Source organism: Heterocephalus glaber, unplaced genomic scaffold (genome assembly GCF_053883595.1).
Source record: "Heterocephalus glaber isolate CG9 unplaced genomic scaffold, H.glaber_assembly_v1.0 deba00001497, whole genome shotgun sequence".
Classification (NCBI taxonomy): Eukaryota; Metazoa; Chordata; class Mammalia; order Rodentia; family Bathyergidae; genus Heterocephalus; species Heterocephalus glaber.
Genome location: NW_028258320.1, coordinates 2,654,789 through 2,673,032, shown reverse-complemented (window position 1 = coordinate 2,673,032; position 18,244 = coordinate 2,654,789). Strand labels below are relative to the sequence as shown.

Genomic DNA, 18,244 nt, shown 5'->3' with positions numbered 1-18,244 from the left:
TTAACTTCGTAAAAAGCACTGAAAGGCGAGTCATACCATCTCTTAAAAATAACAGTCAAAATGTAAGCCAGTTCAAAACTAAACAAACTATACAATAAACCAGTTTTCTTCAAAACAACTTTCACTGCTGAGCTGATTACACTTGTCAATCAACCTCTCATATAAATCCAAATCAATATTCCTAAAGCACCGCTCTGTTTATGCCACATCCCTGCTCATAAAACATTTGATGGCTCCCTGTTGCCAACTAAATTAAATCCAAACTCCTCTCACTGGCTTCCCCAGCCCTGTACAATCTGGTTTTCCCCAACTCTCCAGTTTTATGAAATGGGGTCACAAATGTGACAGAATATCATAGACTGGTGGTTTCAAAACAACAGAAATTCCTTTCACACAGTTCTGATGGCCGGGAAGCCCAAGATCAGGAGGACTCTAGCAGATGCAGCTTCTGGTGAGCCCCCACAGAACAGGTCCCAGATGGGCTCCTCCCACTGTGTCCTCACAAGGCGGAAGGGACAAAGATCCACCTTTCATCTCCACAAAACCAGCCTGTTCCCTACAACTTCCTTACACTCCACCCGTGTCGTTTTCTCCGTGCTGTTCCACTTCAGCGTGGAGTAATCTCCCCATCTCAACGTCTCCATCAGGGTTCAATTCAAAGGCCACTTTCTTTTTGAGGACTGTGTGACTAGCCAGAGAATAGTGCGTTAAATTATATATGAAAAGCAAAACACCACACAAAAATGATTGGAACACATTTATCATATACCAAATAATCCCAGGTTCATCACTTAAACCAGCAGAGGTATATTTCCCCAGAAGCTTTGATTGATTTTACCATGTAATCTCTCCCTCCTTTAAGATTAAACACTTTGTTTCTTAGCTCACTTCAAACACTTAGGTTCTTCTGCCTAGCTTGGAGCTATTTTTAAAATACCTTTATCCCCACTGAAGAGGCTATTTTTTCTCCTAAAGCAATGGCTGGTTTATCATTGCATTTCCATCACTAGCATGGTAGGTTTACATAGTATGTGCTCAATTAATATTTATGCAACTGAACTGAAGTTAAAATACTACTCTTTTATCTCCTTAAATAGGAAAGCAATAAATACAGTAAACTTAAAATATGAAATACAAGTATGTCCTTTTCAATCTTCAAAATCATGATGCTCCCTTGTTGAAGGAACTGCTTTTTTTTCTTGCTATAGAAATTTCATCACCAGACCCACTTTTTTTTCTTCATTAAGTTTACTGGTACATTTTAGGTACACAATACAGTTACATTCATCATTGGAACTTGTACCTTTACATAATGTATCTTGGTTCTTATTTTTTCCCCATTCTCCTGCCCTCCTTTCAACCCCTCCACCCCTCTCTATTTATAAAGCCTTTGTTTTCCATTTTTTCCTTTTCTCATGTTTTTTCCTTTCCCCTACCCTTCCAACTTCCCCTACCCGTTTAGACCTTTTCTTCCTATTTCACATTATCCTATTTCCATTATACATTTTGATCCTTATTTACACTTTAGTTTCTCACACCAGGGAAACTATTCAGTATTTACATGTGTGTCCTATTTATTTCACTTAAGAGTATGACCAGCCCCACTTTTTGCCACTTTGGCAACCGGGACTCCTAAGCATGAGCAACAATAAACAAATCAAATATGTAGCTAAAAATCACAGGGTTAGCACAGACCAGAATCTTAAGTAACCAGAGAAAAATTAATGGGCATCCGAAAAAAAAGGCATGAGAAGAATATGACTTTCATCAGGACCCAATTCCCCTAATGGATCACAGAAATGGGCTTGGAGTATATGAAAGATCATGTCAGAAGCAAGATCCTCTACACATCCATATTCCAAACACTTTACCTTTAATGAGAGCCTGAAACTCTCTGTGCTTAACTGTCCCTCTCTGAAGATCAATCTTTAAAGTCATCAGGAGCACAAAAAGGAATTTGTGGTTTTCGTATAGGCCTCTGACAGAGTATGTAAAAACTTCGTACGTCAGGTACTCGATGATATTCATAATTCTCTTTTGAGGTAGTGGAGACTTTTCAGATCTGCAATACATTTTAAAAATTTGAGAAGTATAAAAATAAACCAACAATAATTTCTGCAAGAATAGAAATAGACACAAAAGTTGCAAGTCACAGCTCCAGAGTCCCCAGGGTAAAGGCAGTGAGGTGCCACCTGGCCATGGACTGGTTGAAGAGCTTCAGGAACTGCGCCAGCGACGTCTGGTACATGATGTTGACCATGCTCATCTCCGTGATGAGGAAGTAGAGGATGCTCCCTCGGGTGGCTGCCGGCCGGAACTCCTCCTGAGCCGTGTTGATCTTGATCTCTGTTTCTGCGGCCACATGCAGCTTTTCACTCACCTCAGCTGCTGTCTGCTTGGTGATGCGGAGGACACCAATGAGAGACTCGTCATCGACTAAGGAACCTGGAAGTCAACACAGAAAATGGTGGACACAAGGTGGGACAGTCGCACAGCCAGATGGGACAGTCGCTTCTGAAATGGTGCTGTCAACTTTCAACTTGACTTCTCCATTGTCCACAGGGCACTAGGAGAGTAGAATCTTGACACCAGAAAGCTTCTGGTCTACCCACTGCCTGAATTCTAAATATTCCTGCAGAAGGACTGCCTTCCACTCTGGCTGGCAAAAGACCATTTGTTCTTCAGATGTCTGAAGGCAATGATCACATCTCCAGTGATGTTAGTTGTTCCTATGTAACACACTTTTACCTCCATATCATCTTGGTGGCTCCCTCAAAGTGTCCCCAGCTGGGCACAGTGATGCACACCTATAATCCCAGCATTCTGGGAGGCTGAGGTAGGAGAATTTCAAATTTGAGCCCAGTCTGGGTAACTTAGTGATTTAGCAAGACCCTATCTCAAAAAAATTTTTAAAAGGGCTGGAGTTATAGCTTAGTGCAAAGGCCCTGGGTTCAACCCTCAGTACCACCAAAACAAAAATTGTCCCTCGCTTGTCCATCCCACTTGCCATGGGTGTGAAGTGATCCAAACATCACACACAAAGCTGGCAAACTGGCAGTTGGGTGGGACCCTCTTCCTCCCACCGCCTGAGCTGCAGAATCCTTGCTACAGAGAACCCTGGCCCCACCACATCTCGAATCAGAGTATCCTGGCGGACAGTGAAAGTTGTCTTCCCAGGAAGAGAAACCCTGATTTTATTTTAGTTTTTCTCTCACTACCTTTAATAGAAACAACACATGTTTATGACAATAAATTCAGTTGTTAAGATACGGGAAGACACTTCGGATGTGCTGCGCCCATGGTCACCATGCTACACACAACCATGTTCTGGTTTGTCCTGGGGCAGCCCAGAGCAGCTGCTCTGCTGAGCATCCGCTCCGCTGAGCATCCTCTGACTAACATGGAAGTCCAGCCTGGGTCAGCCTCACGGCACAGAGGCCTTGAGGTGCTCTTGGCTGGACAAAGAGACCTCAGCTCTGCTCGCTCACACTTAGAATGTGTGAGAGAAGTTGCTGGACCAGAGCACAGGTGACGTCACCAGCAAGAGCAGGGTCAGTCAGACAAAGACTTTTCACTGAGGTCATTTTAAGGATATAGTGCTGGGAAGTGAAGGGTTGGTTTGTTTTTTCTTTCAAATCCAGGGATTAATGCAACATAGGAAAGTCTTCGTTATTAAATTTAGGGAGCTGTAATTCACCTACTACCGAGCAATTTAATGTTTGTTGATCTGACTTTCTTGGACAGAAGTTTCTTTTACTACACTGCAGAGAAAGGACCTCCTCAAAGCACTGTGTTCTGTGAGAGACCCTGTTTCTAAGCGGCAAGTCAAGTCACATGGAGATGAGCTGCGCCCTGGTGGCCGAGCTCCTCTGACACGAATTACACATGTCATAACCTGTGGTAGCAGCTGCATTTAAATGCTAGATGAAAGAGTCCATCTAAAAAAAAAAAATTAGATTAAGCACATTAGTTTCCTTTGGGCAAGCAAATTAGTTTATTATGAGTTATCTCGCTCTCTCTATTGGGAAGCCCTTATTTTTTTCAGGAGAGAGCGATTATATCAAGAAAACTGTGTTATTCAGGAAGAAAAGGTCTAAAAGAGCAGGGGAATTGGGAGGGGTAAGGGAAGGGAAAAAAGGGAAAGGAAAAAATATGAGAAGAGGAAAAAATGGAAACAAGGTCTTTCCAAAGAGGGAAGGGTGGAGGGGGTGAAGGGAGGGCAAGGGAAGGGGAAAAAAATAAGAACCAAGAGACTCATGTAATGGTACAAAATCCCAACGATGAATGTAACTGTATTTTATACCTAAAATGTACCAATAAAGTTAATGGGGGGGAAAAAAAAGAACCAAGATGCATCATGTAAAGGTACATGTTCCCAATGAGAAATGTAAATGTGCTGTATACCTAAAATGTACCAATAAAAGAATTTAAGTAAAAATTTAAAAAAAGAAAGAAAACTGTGTTATTCTCAGATGCTCAGCTTCTAGTTGCTAACTCAAAAAACCAGATTCTCTGCCGTCTTTCCTTAATGTCTACATAGAAATCAGTTTGCTTGTTTTTGTTGCATTGATAACTTGATTTTTTCCTAACACCTATAATCATGAGGATACCGAAAAGAGTATAAAAAAAATCCTTATTCAGAATCTGTGATTTGATTACTTCTTAATAACAGTACCTTTTGTAGCACTTAATTTATAGAGGAGGTTATCTTCAAGTTCTTTCATCTTCCGCTTATTAAAAGTAACATCCTCCAAAAGTTTAACCCTCTCAGACTCTAACTCCTGTCATTAAGAAACAAAAAATAACATTGGAACTGTAATTACCAGTGATTACGGTGAACTTAACTTCCTAGTGTTTGTTATCAGTTTGAAAGGTTTAATTCAAAGTGTCTTTCAAATGGCAAGAGAAATTAGTATGATTATTCCAGTCTATCTGTATTCTCATTTCTCTGAATAATTTAAAAAACTATGCCCACTAGTATTATAATTCCATGGCACCTACACTGGCATCAATGGAGAGGCCTGTTAAAATTTTACCCAATCAGGGCCGGGGATTTAGCTCAGTGGTTTCACCGCCTGCTGTGCAACTGCAAGGACTCGAGTTCGATCCCCCGTACCAAAAAAAAAAATTCTGCCCAATCACCTCAAGCCTTCTTGCCACCTGCATTCATTCATAGAATGTCCCCATTCTTTTGGGCCTGTTTCCAGCTCTGCCTTTATGAGAAACACTAACTTTATTTGCAGGAGAAAATGGCAGAAACAAGATGGCATTAAGGCCAAGAAGTCAAGGGGCAACACTGGCCAAATGGGAGCTCTTGGCTTAGGGCCTGCCTGGAAGACCCCGGAGAGGTACAGACAGTTACCAGTGTACACTCATTTTCCATTGTATTTATACCTCCTACCAAAAGGATTACATGGAGGCTTTGGAAAAGGGTTTTTTCCCTATATAAATGCTGTATTTAGAAACTATATTTTGAAAAATATTTTCAAAAGTTTGCAAGACTAGTACAATGAATTCTCACCCAGATTCACTCAATAACTTTCTGCCTTATCACAATCGTTAAAAATAATACTTGCTATTGTTATGATTATTATTGCTGAATCACTTGCTGAGGTCATGACATTTTATGCCTAAACACTGCAGCAAACATTCTTAGAACCAGGACAGTCTTTTACTTGTTTTTTTTTTCGTACCAGGGATCGAACTCAGGTCCTTGCGCTTGCGCAGCAGGCGGCAAAACCACTGACCTAAATCCCCGGCCCAGGACAGTCTTTTATAACCATAGCCCAATATTTAAATCCGGAAAATTTAAAGTTGACGTACTACTCTTACTAAAATACAGAGTCTAAATTCAAATGATCTCAGTAACATTATTTGTAACAGTTTTTTTTTTTCTGGTCTCATTTCAGAATCATCCAGTGCACTTAGATTAAGTTAAAAGATTACTTAGTGAAAGAATGTTTCTTGAAAAACTGCTTCAGAAATCTACCATTTTCAGAAGTCTTCCTAAACCAACTAATCAAAAGCCACAACACAGCACTGATCTGTACGTACATCTGCTGTGGCTTATATCATATGGTATTTTCCTCCAGAGTTTGTGCATCTAGAAGGCAAGAACTTGTCCTATTTCTTTTTTGGTATTCTTGACAGCACTTACTGATACGTACTGAATTTGGCTGAATTCCTTTATTTTACACCTGAAGAAGTTGGGAGTCCAGAGATATGAGTAACATCCCACTACAATCCACCCAGCTAGCTACTTACAGATTGAACCTAATACTCTTGTCCTCCCGTCCCCAAGACCAGCATGACTGCCATATTCGCAGTGGTGTAGTATTTGCTAGGGTGATGAAGACTATGGTTATATTTTCAGGAGATGAGCTAATAAATCACTGTCATTAAAATGATCACCCCTGTGTGGCAGTACAGGAACACATAGGCAAAATGAAATCACGGTAGCTTCCCTTTCAGTATGAATGGGAAACAGTCATGGCATGGTGGACATTTTTTACAGCATGATCTGAAAGTTTATCTAGGAGTCCTGGCAGGGTGGAAGTCCATGTGCCATTACAGGATAACACCTTTATTCTCTCTGGTCTCTATTTGCTCAGCTGTAGAAATGGGGGTTCAATATCAGGACTGTGAGGAGGGCTTATGTCAAGATGCCCTCCTTCTGCATATTAAGTATTCATTTTGTGTTCCCCAGCAAGGCTGGTATGAATATCCTAGTGCCTCTGTTGAAGAGGAAGCTATGGTCTTGAGAAGAGCAGGTACAGGGTGCGCTGGGGACCTTTAGACAGTGCAGCCTCATAGTGGGAGCTAGACCGGTGATAAATCATCTCAAAATAAACCAACAGCACCAGTGAGACTGGAGAGGACACATTTTCAACAGCTGACGACAACACTGTGAGTCTGGGGCACTCTGCCTGGCTGCAGGAGAGACAGATCCCCTACTGGGCTGCACAGTCCCAGGGTGTTGGAAATCAGGATCAAACAACTCTCACAGCTGGGTCTGTACCCTTTCCACTTCTCCAGACCAGCGGTCTTTCGTGGGCAAGCCCCCAGGGTGACCCATGTTTTAACCAGGGAAGACTGCACTTAGTGGTTCACTCGTTCCCTTTCTGAATGTCTCCCATTTGGGTTCATCATGCTTTATTTCAATCTCTTCCCCTTCCTCCTCTGCCTGCAATCCTCTTCTGTCATTCCTTTTCTCACTTGCCCATTTTATGCCTCTCTGCTCCTATTATTTCTAACCTTGCTCTTTCTTTGTATGTGGGATGCTAAAATTAGATTAAAGCAAATATAAATATTCTGTTTTATGCAAATGTATTTTACATATGCAAACATAATCACTTTATGCAAATATACTGTGCATAAAATTTAATGTTTCTGAGCACTACCTTAAAAATTAGTTTAATCTTATATCTGTCTCTTAAAAATTTCTCATCCTAAATTGTTCTTTGTTTCATTAGAACCCTCAGGATTCTTATGGCATTAGATTATTAAACTGTAGTAGGTGAAACTGCTACAGTGGTAACAGCTATCCAGGGCAATTTCTTTTTCTGTATGATCATTGATTTACTGAATTTTTCAAGTGTCCCCAAGATAATCTACAGGAGTGTAGACATGTATGTAAATATACCCAAAGGCTTGAAAACAAGTAAAAAGTTCTCCCTCTCTCTCTCTTTCTCTCTCTCTCTCCCTTTTTCTGTTGAGCTGGAGAAGTGATTTCTTCACAGAAACTGACACTACCTTATGTTAACAAGGGTAAATATGATTTGCTTAATTGTTCCCCCATATTTAGCCATTTAGCCATTTCTCAGTATGTTTTTCAACACTGTCATCATTATTATCAGTACAAGTTCTTTACCTTCAGAAATGATTACCTGTTTCTCGGTTAGGATTACTCTCCTGAGTAACTGATTCTCAAGTCCTTTCACTGTAACAGTGAAATCAATGATTGATGTTTTAGCATTGATTTCAGGGGTAAAGGCAGGGTTTGGTAACTTTGTAGTGATATAAAGTTTAAATGTATCCATGACATCATATTCCTTATCACCAACTTTCACCTATATAAATTTAAATGTGAAATTAAAAACAGCTTAAAAGCCAGAACCAGGAATTTGGGTGTAATTTAGGAAAGAATTTACCAAAGGTCAGAGCTATGAAACTTGAACGAATTGGGAAGGAGAGTTGTGAAATTTTAATCATTGATCTTAAATAATAAAGCCTACTCATTTTTAAATAATTTACATTTGTGGACCTATCTAAAAAGATGTTTTTAGACAAGATCCCAAGGAAATCAAATGAAAAATTTATCCAGAACAAATGGTGAACAAAGGAAAACTCAGATGCATCTAAGATTTGACTTCAAATTTTTAGTATTTATCACTGTCATCAATTGTTCGTAGCATAGGAGGTGCTATTTTCCCCATCACAGCATTGATGAAATTATGTCTTACTGGGAAACTTTGCTGTGTTTATAGGAAATATTGCTTTTCTTTGCAGTCTTCCACAGTCCTATCCTTTACATATTTATTGTGGTTTATATCTAGACATCTCCCCAAAGCCTCATGGGCTCACAGGTGGGGCTTCTGGGAGGTGACTGGATCATGGGGACGTGATAATCATCAGTGGATTCATGCACTGATGAGTCTGTAGCTGATTTGCTGTTAGGGGGTGGGTTACTGGGGACAGCCTGGAAGGTTTACATCTTCCCTGTCCTCTCTTTGCTCTCTCCTCCTCCTCAACAACATTCCCTGAGCAGTCTCCTCTACTCTCCTCCACCACGCCCCTCTGCCTTACAGTTCTGCCTTGGAGCCAGCTGACTATGGACTGAACCCTCTACAAACTGTGAGCCAAAAAGAACCTTTCCTCCTTCAAACTGTGAATGTCAGGTATTTTGTCTGAGCAACTAGGGATGTAACTAAGACAATATTTGACAACAGAAAGAGTTAATACAATTTTCAAAGAAAAAAGTGCCAATTTTCTCCAGAAAAATAACACTTATCTTAAGCACTGCTACTTGCAGTATATTGAAAACAACTGGTTTTTGTTATCTACAACTAGGTGGAAATCACAGCATTTTAAAGTGGCTTAAATTTCTAATGAATCCTAATCCTGCGTGTGATGCAAAACATTACTAAAGCCACTACCACACCCTCAGGCACCATGCCTTCATGTTGCAAATAAGAATCTACAGTCTTTTAAAAGACCTTCAGGAAAGGAGATTCTATAAACTACTCTGACATGTTAAATAAGCCAGATACAAAGATACAACTACTGTATGATCTCATTTATATGTGGAATTTTAAAAAGTTGGACTCTTAAAGCAGAGAATCTAACAGTAGTTACCTGGGGCTAGAGGTGGAAAAGAGGAGGTGCTGGTCAAAGAATATAAAATTTCATTTGTAAGATGAACAAATTCTGGATATCAAAGGGACAGCATAGGCAGTGACAGATATATTAACTTACTATGGTTATCATTATATAATGTATAGGTATAACAAAACATCACATTGTATACTTTGAATATATATATATATATATAAATATATATAATCTTTGTCAGTTAGATGTTTTTAAAATGCAGTTCAAAATTGTGGATGAGTCCACTATAGTCAAACAAATCACTAAAATTTTTCCTTACCTTTCTTATCTGAAAAAGAGAAAAGCTATTTCCTAATCTCATAGGAGAACGCGGCTAATTCTTCAGTACACTGACTGAGTTTTATTCCTTTTTCCCCCGTAAATGCTTGCAGGTTGAAGTATATACCAGATGTTCCATACTAAATAAATCTTTGTTTAATTAGAAAACTTGCATCTTTACTTATTCATTGATATTTGGGAACTGAATTAAGTTGGCCAAAGTGGAAATAAAACTCCTTCAGAAATGCTATCATGTATCAAGAAATAGAACCAAAAAGGCCTACAGATAGAGTATGACACCAATGTTTTTTAAATGCTTATATTGAAAACAATTCACGCTAACATCAACAGTTGGGAACAGTATCAAATACCTTCCAGCAAAATCAATGAGTTTAGGTTGAAAGTTAATAAAGAGAGAAATGAACAAATCAATGTCTATAGACTTTATTAAATTGCTATTTTCTTGCTGAGTGCAGGGGCTCACACCTGTAATCTCAGCTAACTGGGAGGCTGAGGCAGGAGGATCACAAATTCAAGGCTAACCTTGATCAACTTAGTGAGACACTCTCAAAACAAGACAAAACAAATAATTGGAGATGTAGCTCAGTGGTAAAGCACTTGCTTACCATGTATGAGATCCTGGGTTTCCATCTCCAGTACTGAAAAAAAGGGGTGTGTGTGTGTTAACCAGCTTTCAATTGCTGTGACAAAATACCTGATATATACAACTTAAAAGAGGAAAGACTTAGTTTGGTTCATGGTTTCAGTCTGCAGCTGACCTGTAGTGAGGTAGACACATCATGGGAGAAGGGTGTGGTGGTGTAAAGCTGCTCACCTCATGATTTTACTGCAACACCAGGGCTATGTCCCATGGTGACAAAGAATGAAACTGTGGATGGAGGAGGTAAGGTGCAAGCAAATTATTTAAAAGACATAAAGGCAAAAAAGTAAAAGATGTAAAGGCAAGGAAGTAAAGCTCCTGCTAGCTGGGGGGGGGCCCTGAGCAGGATAACCAAGAAGTGTTTTTAAGGGATTTAGGAGGGATCTTGGGCCATCATTATATGAGCAACAGAATCTTTTCTTTGGTACTGGGGATCAAACTCAGGACCTCACACTTGCCAGGCAGGTGCTATGCTGCTGAGCTACATCCCTGGCCCTAGAATCTCTACCCTATAGGAGACTACATGCTTTTTAGGGCCCAATCTATGCAGAATTCACGCAGTGTCCATGCAGGGCTCACAACCCAAAGGCCTGCCTGATCATGCTCTGGGGAGGTCACAGATAGCTAAAGGACACCTGGCAGATGTTCTTGTAAGATCCCTGGAGCATTGAGACTCAGCTGACTCCACTTTGGGCTTCCCAAATGCACTTTGGGGCCATTGTCTTTACTGCCTCATAGAATCCTAACTCCTGTCTCACTAATGCCTGTTACAGTGGCAGCCAGGAAGGAGAGAGGATCAGAAAGAAAGCCAGAGAGAGGAAGGGCCAAATAACAGCTATAGTCCCCAAGGTCACATACCCACAACCTATTCCCTTCAACCGGACCCCAACTCCTCCTTCCATCACCTCCTAATAATGCAGTCAAATTATGATCTAATCAGTGGATCAATGCATTGATGAAATTAGAGCCTCATGATCACTTTGAGAGCTCATCATGTGATGAAATAAGCTTTTAGGGGGATATTTTAGATAACCATAACCAAACACACACACACAAAGACACACACACACACACAGACATACACACATAGACATATATAGATAAACAGAAATGTGTATGTATTTATGATGGTAATTTCTCTAGTGAGGAAATCCAGGTTTTCTTATTTAAAAAATATTGTATGCCTTGCAAAACAAATTTTTTCAAATATATATTTTATTAGTAGTAGGAGGAGTATTAATGTTTCCTCTTAATAAGTTACTTAGTTTCAACTAAATGACTGTTCTTACCAATATATTACTCTCTCCTATATATTTTATATACTATTTATTAAAAGGTATGAAAACACCACATGGTGCCCCATTAATAGGTAAAATTTTAATGTTTTAATGTATCAGTTAAGAAGTACATTTAATAATTTTTTAAAACTCTCATTATGAGTTTTGAAGTGTATAAAACATTGAACCCCATAAATACATAAAATGATTATTTATCAATCAGAAACAAATTATAAAGATATTACAATATTACAAAGTAATAGCCACCACTGCAGAAGAGACCAAGGAAATAAAATAAGCTTTTATGCCAAATAAATAAATGAATGGAAACATGGGTGATCAATTTGGAAAGAATTGTTTGCAGTGTACCAAACTCTTCTACCCGAAAGAAATTGCTTTCACTGCTGTGCTCAAAAAGATAAGTAGATGTCACCCTTGTTCTTTGTTTCCTTTCTTCCTCTTTCATAAGACTCACCTTGAAAGTGGTGCCAGACTTAATGAAATTCTTCTCTAAGACGTTGTCCAAAGCTGGATCCAGCTCTTCCCGGATGTCTTCAATGAGCATAGGTCGGCCCAAGGACAGGCTGTCCTCCAAGTGTGTGCGGAAATATTTATGGTTCAGAGTTGTCACCTGGAAATAAAAACTTGGGTGAGACGAGAGTTGACAAAGAGTGAGCCCATTTCTGAGTGAAACCAAGGATTTGCTGGAGGGGTCACCACGAATTTTAAGGGCAATACAGGATACCTTATTTATAAAAAATAAAAGTAATGAACAAAAACTAATATTCAAAACCTGGTGAGTCACAGGTTTGCTGAACCCCAGATATGCAATGGGGTCTCTGGAAAGAGAACCCAGTGACAGTCCATGGACAGGATACCAGACCTCTGCTCCTGACAGATGGAAGAGACATAGTCAAGGGTTAATCTCTTGAAATTTATATAGCAATACCACTCAGGGAAACATAGTAATGGTAATCATTTATCTTCTCAGAATCCTCCTAAAATGCAAAAGTGATAAAAAAATAAACATAACAACATCAGGAATGATATATTGACAAACCAACCATCCATCCAGGTATTCTGTCCTTTATTGACACAGGGAAGACTATGATACTTTCCATAAAGTCAGCCTAACAGACTATAAAATCCTTTTATTGATCCTCACATTGTTTTGGGGAATTAGAACACAGAATGCCTGGCAGGAACATTCATTTTTAAATCAATATTTATTATTAGTTAAAACAGTCACACTAGACTGTTGATAGCTGCATGAGCCACTTGGCTTTGAACTCTTACTTCTCCTAAGAGCCCTCTTCCTGCATAACTACGAGGATTCCCAAAGGATCATGTTAACTCTGTCTCCTAACAGTCTGTCCTCTGAGTATAACTGTGGCCTTTAAGCTCTTGTAGGTGTGGATCTGAAGGCAAAAAAAAGATCCACTAGATCAATGAAAGATTAGGAGAGCAGAATTGATATACATCAATTACTATGGAAAAAACTGTGGAACTGAACAATTAAATAAGCCTACTTTTATTGTTTTGATTAAAAAGGAAATAATAAAAAATCCCACATGTGAAGTAAGTTGTTTTTCTGGACTGATAGGTTTCTTTACACAAATTAGGTGCTATAAAAGCCTTACTGTGAGTTGATAAGATAAATGAATCTAAGCAAAGGCTTTAGCCCATTAAACAAAATGAATTATGGTTCTAACAAGCCTAAATTTGCTTATGTCTCGTTTTGTCTCCTAAGGGAGAAACATGTTGTGATTTCCTTGTCAGGTCAGTTTACTTAGGATTATTTTTAACCACCTTCAATATCTTTATAAACTTGAAATAGTATCTCAGAGTCACAACTTCAATTTGCTTGATTTTTCTTGAGAAGCACAATGTGAGAGAAGTAGGGCTTAGCCAGGTGTGGGGGTACACACTTGTAATTCCACAGGTCCAGGCCAGCCTGGGCAACTGTAAGACAGAGTTTCATTAATAAAATAAAATGAGCTTGTGAAGGAGGTTAAACTTATAGCTCAGTATTCCCTGGGGTCAATTCTGAGTAACACACACACACACACACACACACACACGCACAAAGTACTGGAGATATAATCTTGAAAGGGATCCTAGGACCCCAGCCTCTTCTTCCTTTCTTTTGCATCTTGACCACTAGGTGAACAGTTGTGGCACATGCTGCCGCCATGATCTGCTGACTCAACACAGGCCCCAAAGCAATGGAGTCAACTAATCATGGACGGAAAGGTTCAAAACTGTGAGCCAAAATAACCTTTTACTCTTTATAAGCTGATTAGCTCGGGTATTTGTTGCAGTAGCTGAAAGCTGACTAACACAGACGACAACTTTACAACTGACAGATTCTATTGAAATTCTGAGGAAATTTTATGATTTTCCATGCACCAAATGCTACATACCTGCAAATCATTTTCTTTTTCCTTTGATTTAATCCAAGTTTTGCCTTGAGCCTGTGGGTCTATGAGGAGTGGGTATCTGGTGGCTTTTGTCACAATGATGCCATTCTGAATTGAGAGATCATCTCCTGGCAGTCCCTGCAGCCCCCACTCGCCAATCTGAACAATAGAAAATGGATATGGCCATTCAAAGGAGAATGGAATGCTTTCATCAGCAATTAAAAGTTGCATAAGGTAAAAAGAAAATTTTAATTTTGACATTGTTTTCCTTTGAGATTATATAACTAGTATCTAGAAAAAAGAAATTATAAATATGAATCAAATATCACTAACTTAATTTTTTGTTTTTTATTTTTATGAGTACATTTTACAGCGCATAATGGTTGCATTCATTGAGGGGAGCTTCTACGTGTATACAACACATCTGAGTTCTCTTCCATTCCTTTCCTCTCCCCTCCCTCCATCTCTTCGTCCTCTTCCCTTTTGAAAAAAAAGAAAAAAAGAAAGAAAGAACTATAATGAATTCTTTTCTTAATAACCCAGACTAGGTTTACCTTTTTGTGCTCTATTTTCATACTTAGGGAACACATTGTAAATTGATGGCATTTTGAACCTGATTTGGAGTTAGAGGAGGTCATGAATGTAATGGGATAACAGAAAAGAAGATAAGCCTTAAGACATAAGCCCTCGATACTTCTCTTTCCTGCTCTTTGATTCTGCACACACTGGGTATGTATGGGTGATTGGATGGATGGTGGCTGTGAATATCTCCTTTAAATTTACAGCCTCCCTCCACAGGATCAGTAAAAATCAGTAACCACCTTTGTAAAATTACCCCAGGACTCCCGAGGGCCATAATTAAGAAGGAACATCCTGGCCCTCCTTGCTTCATCTGTGCCCAGCACATCTCCAATGGGAATAATCTATTCCCTGTAAGGATGAGTTCCACATTGTTTGAACTGAAGATTATTTTTTAACTTGTAAATACAGATAACACAAAATTAATAGCATTGCATCCCCTAAGGAAGCAGCAACTGGAGAGCATATTTGCAAATCAGAAATGCAATCATGAATATAAATTGCCTGGAAAGCATTTTAGTACCATAGGAGCTCTATAAGCTATGCTGAAAATTGACAGCGGCCACAAAATCCCATTGAGGAGGATTAGTATAGCAGGTTATGCTATTACTACATAATAGCAAAACATGTTATGGTGTTAGGCTATTGGACACTAACAAAAGATGGTGAATAATAAAAGGAAGGTTAGTAGCGGCATTTATGGCCTAGGTAATGCCTACATTTTCCAAAAAAAGTTTGAAAGAGTGTGTGACTTCTCAGGAGTGCTGTAAGCCCTGGGAAGTTATTAAGAAGAGGTCAGTTGGGCCAGGGATTTAGCTCAGTGGTTCCGGCGCCTGCCTCACAAGCGCAAGGTCCCGAGTTCGATCCCTGGTACCAAAAAAAAAAAAAAAAAAGAAGAAGAAGAGTTCAGTGTTAGCGAGCCTGTAACTCACAAGTGATCTTTTAGTTCATAGCAGTGTTAATGGTTTTAATCTGAAAGCAAGATTCTGAAAATGCAAAGAAATGCCACAAAGAAAATTCTTTTTCCCCTACTCTCAAGCATTTGCAAAGCAATATTTTCAATTCAGTGAAAAAGTAAAAATTAGGTGGACCTCTACTTCTTAGTAAGTAACAAAATGAGGCTAAAATACAAATACTGCAAGGAAAATAAAACTTACCGTTGGAGGATCCACCAACATTGAAATAAGATTCAGGTTTTCCGTGAAAGGAATTCTCCGTGCCTTCATCTCTACCTCCCACTGATCTTTAAGCAAATAGTTCCTAAATATCTGATTGAAAGGACCAAGATAGGAGAGGAATCCCGTGCACAGCAGAATGTCACCTACAAGTCTGTTAAGAAAAAACACACAAGCCCTCCCGAAAGTGAATCACCTAATATATTTTAAGCTTATTCGTTAGGTAGCTGGAAAGGTCACAGTGCAGTTTTGTTTTGTTGTGTTACGAGGTGAAATCCTTCTCTATTCCCGCCAGGCATGGAAAGACCATGGGAAAGGTGTCCCAAACTCAACAGGGTAAGAGGGACCACATTTGGGGTGGGCCAGGGAGCAAGAAAGCAGGCTTCCTGCAAACCCCAACAGGTGCAGAGCCCCGCTCCTTGTGAAAGTACCTTCTTCTATCCCAGGCCATGGTCCTGCTCACAACCAGTCTTATGTTAAACCATGTCCTCCTCCTCTTCTTTGCTATTTTCCTATTCTTTCTTTCCTTCTAAGTTTCCTGGGGGCCTCAGTAGACATCAGCACAAGAAACCTTTGCATTTAGAACCAACCAGTGGTCCACACTTTCAAACTCTGAGGTGAGAACTGGAGGGAAAACCCAAATTGTCTGGCAAATCCAAACATCAGATGTCAGACTGAAAACCCACATTACCAAGCTACGGCTAAGATTAAAACCGTTTCATGGAATTGTCTTTACTCTACTGACCATGTGTGAGTCCAGCTGTAAGCATTCTTAGAGGACAGGATGCAGAGATGGACAGATGGAAATAAAGGAGAAAAGTGCTTCTGCATGGAAACAAACTGGTTAGATATTCTCTAGTGTCACAAAGAGGTGGGTTTGTTGTGATGGCTAATTAAGAAGGAGGGTGATTCTAACAGAGACCAAAATTCATACCTATTAATCTGAGCTTTGAACTCTTTACTCTGCTGTGTCCATCGGACTTTTTCTCCACTCAGTCCATCGATGAGCGCGGAAGCTGCCTGCATCTTTTTCCGGCACATATCGGCATCATTGAGCAGATCCTGCACTCGGAAAAGAACATTTCAGAGTTTTTAAAATGCTTGATCGAACACCCATTATTATATCACAACATAAAACTACAAGGAGGAATTATCCCACTTGCGAAATAAATACAACCTAAAAATAATACAGAGTGACAGAACTTTGCAGAGTAAATTCTCATCATTCACGATAAGAGCAATTTGATCTTACAAAATTTCAAGAGAAGCAATTTTGTAAGACAGAATTCAAATCATGTTAATTCTGTCAGGCATTTTCAAGACAACAATAAAGAAATGATAAATATTTGAGGAGACAGATAAGTTTGCCCTGATTTAAACGTTACAGAATCTATACATGTATCAAAACATCACCCAATGCCCCATGCAAATGTAGTGTCTATGTTTTTATGTATCAGTTTTTTAAATCCATTTAATTTAAATTAAGAAATATCAAATCAATTTAAAAATCAATCAATAAATCAATAAAAACCATCTTAAAGCCTTGAGTTTAATAATTTGCTACAGTTTACAAAGTATTTCCTTTAAGAAAAATCCCCCACCAGAGTCAGTTTGAACTAGCTCATAAGAGGCAACTGTTCAGTTTTCAGAGCTGGCGCTAAATGCAGCCATTATTCACAATTACACTAGAAAACTTACAACTACATTATATTAAAAGCAAAGGCAACACATAATAAAAAATCCATCATTTTCTAATTATTTACGTTTTAATAATGTCTATGCTGCCGAGGATATGCCCACTGCATCTGTGTGATGGAAATAGTATGGAATGGTGAGTGTTATGTATTTTTTTGTCACATCTGCACCCAGTGATATCATGGTAATTTAACACAGGCAGGCAGGGGTAGGAGGAATGACACACAGAAATCAGCAAATTCTACAAATCAAGGCTCCTCCGACCCCCAGCACTGAGTCCTTTTCTATCCTCACAATACTGCTTACAACTTGTCCTCCTAGAATTCTCGTTTTACAGATAAAGCCTGGACCACTGCCCCAGACTGCACAGTTAGCAAGTGCCTGGACTGGATCATGCACCCTGTCTTTTCATTCCTCTGATAGATTCATGAACTTTAAAAATGAAGAGATTTTTGAGCGCCAAAGATCCAAAACAGCCACAGCCAGCGAATCAGGGTACTCTGGTAAGAATTCTCATCACAAACATTCCTCTTATTTCTAAATACAACACACACTGGGCTGACGTTTCAGGACATGATTTCAGTCATGTGCGTAGCATCTCACCATTTTCTCTTTCATTGCTGCAACAAATTTTGCTTGTACTTTATCTAGCTCAGCCTGTTTCTCATCCAGGAGCGCCTGGGCCTTCCCTAATTCTGCATTAGCAACAGCTAACCGGCCTTCCTGCTTGGCTAGGTTTGCCTGGAAAGGAAGAAGAGGTGGTTCACGTGGAGTTGTGTTAGCTCCATG

General features: G+C 39.4%; 1 protein-coding gene across 1 annotated transcript in view; it reads right to left on the bottom strand.

Moving 5' to 3' along the window:
- Dnah8 (dynein axonemal heavy chain 8) overlaps nt 1-18,244 on the bottom strand; it is a 262,037-nt gene that overhangs the window by 82,871 nt on the left and 160,922 nt on the right. The window contains exons 71-79 of the mRNA XM_087184476.1: nt 18,059-18,196; nt 16,695-16,822; nt 15,743-15,914; nt 14,010-14,165; nt 12,062-12,217; nt 7,887-8,069; nt 4,676-4,781; nt 2,193-2,445; nt 1,872-2,062 (exon numbers count right to left, since the gene is read on the bottom strand). Of these exons, the coding sequence (XP_087040602.1) occupies nt 1,872-2,062; nt 2,193-2,445; nt 4,676-4,781; nt 7,887-8,069; nt 12,062-12,217; nt 14,010-14,165; nt 15,743-15,914; nt 16,695-16,822; nt 18,059-18,196 (1,483 nt within the window). The remainder of the gene's footprint in view (nt 1-1,871; nt 2,063-2,192; nt 2,446-4,675; nt 4,782-7,886; nt 8,070-12,061; nt 12,218-14,009; nt 14,166-15,742; nt 15,915-16,694; nt 16,823-18,058; nt 18,197-18,244) is intronic.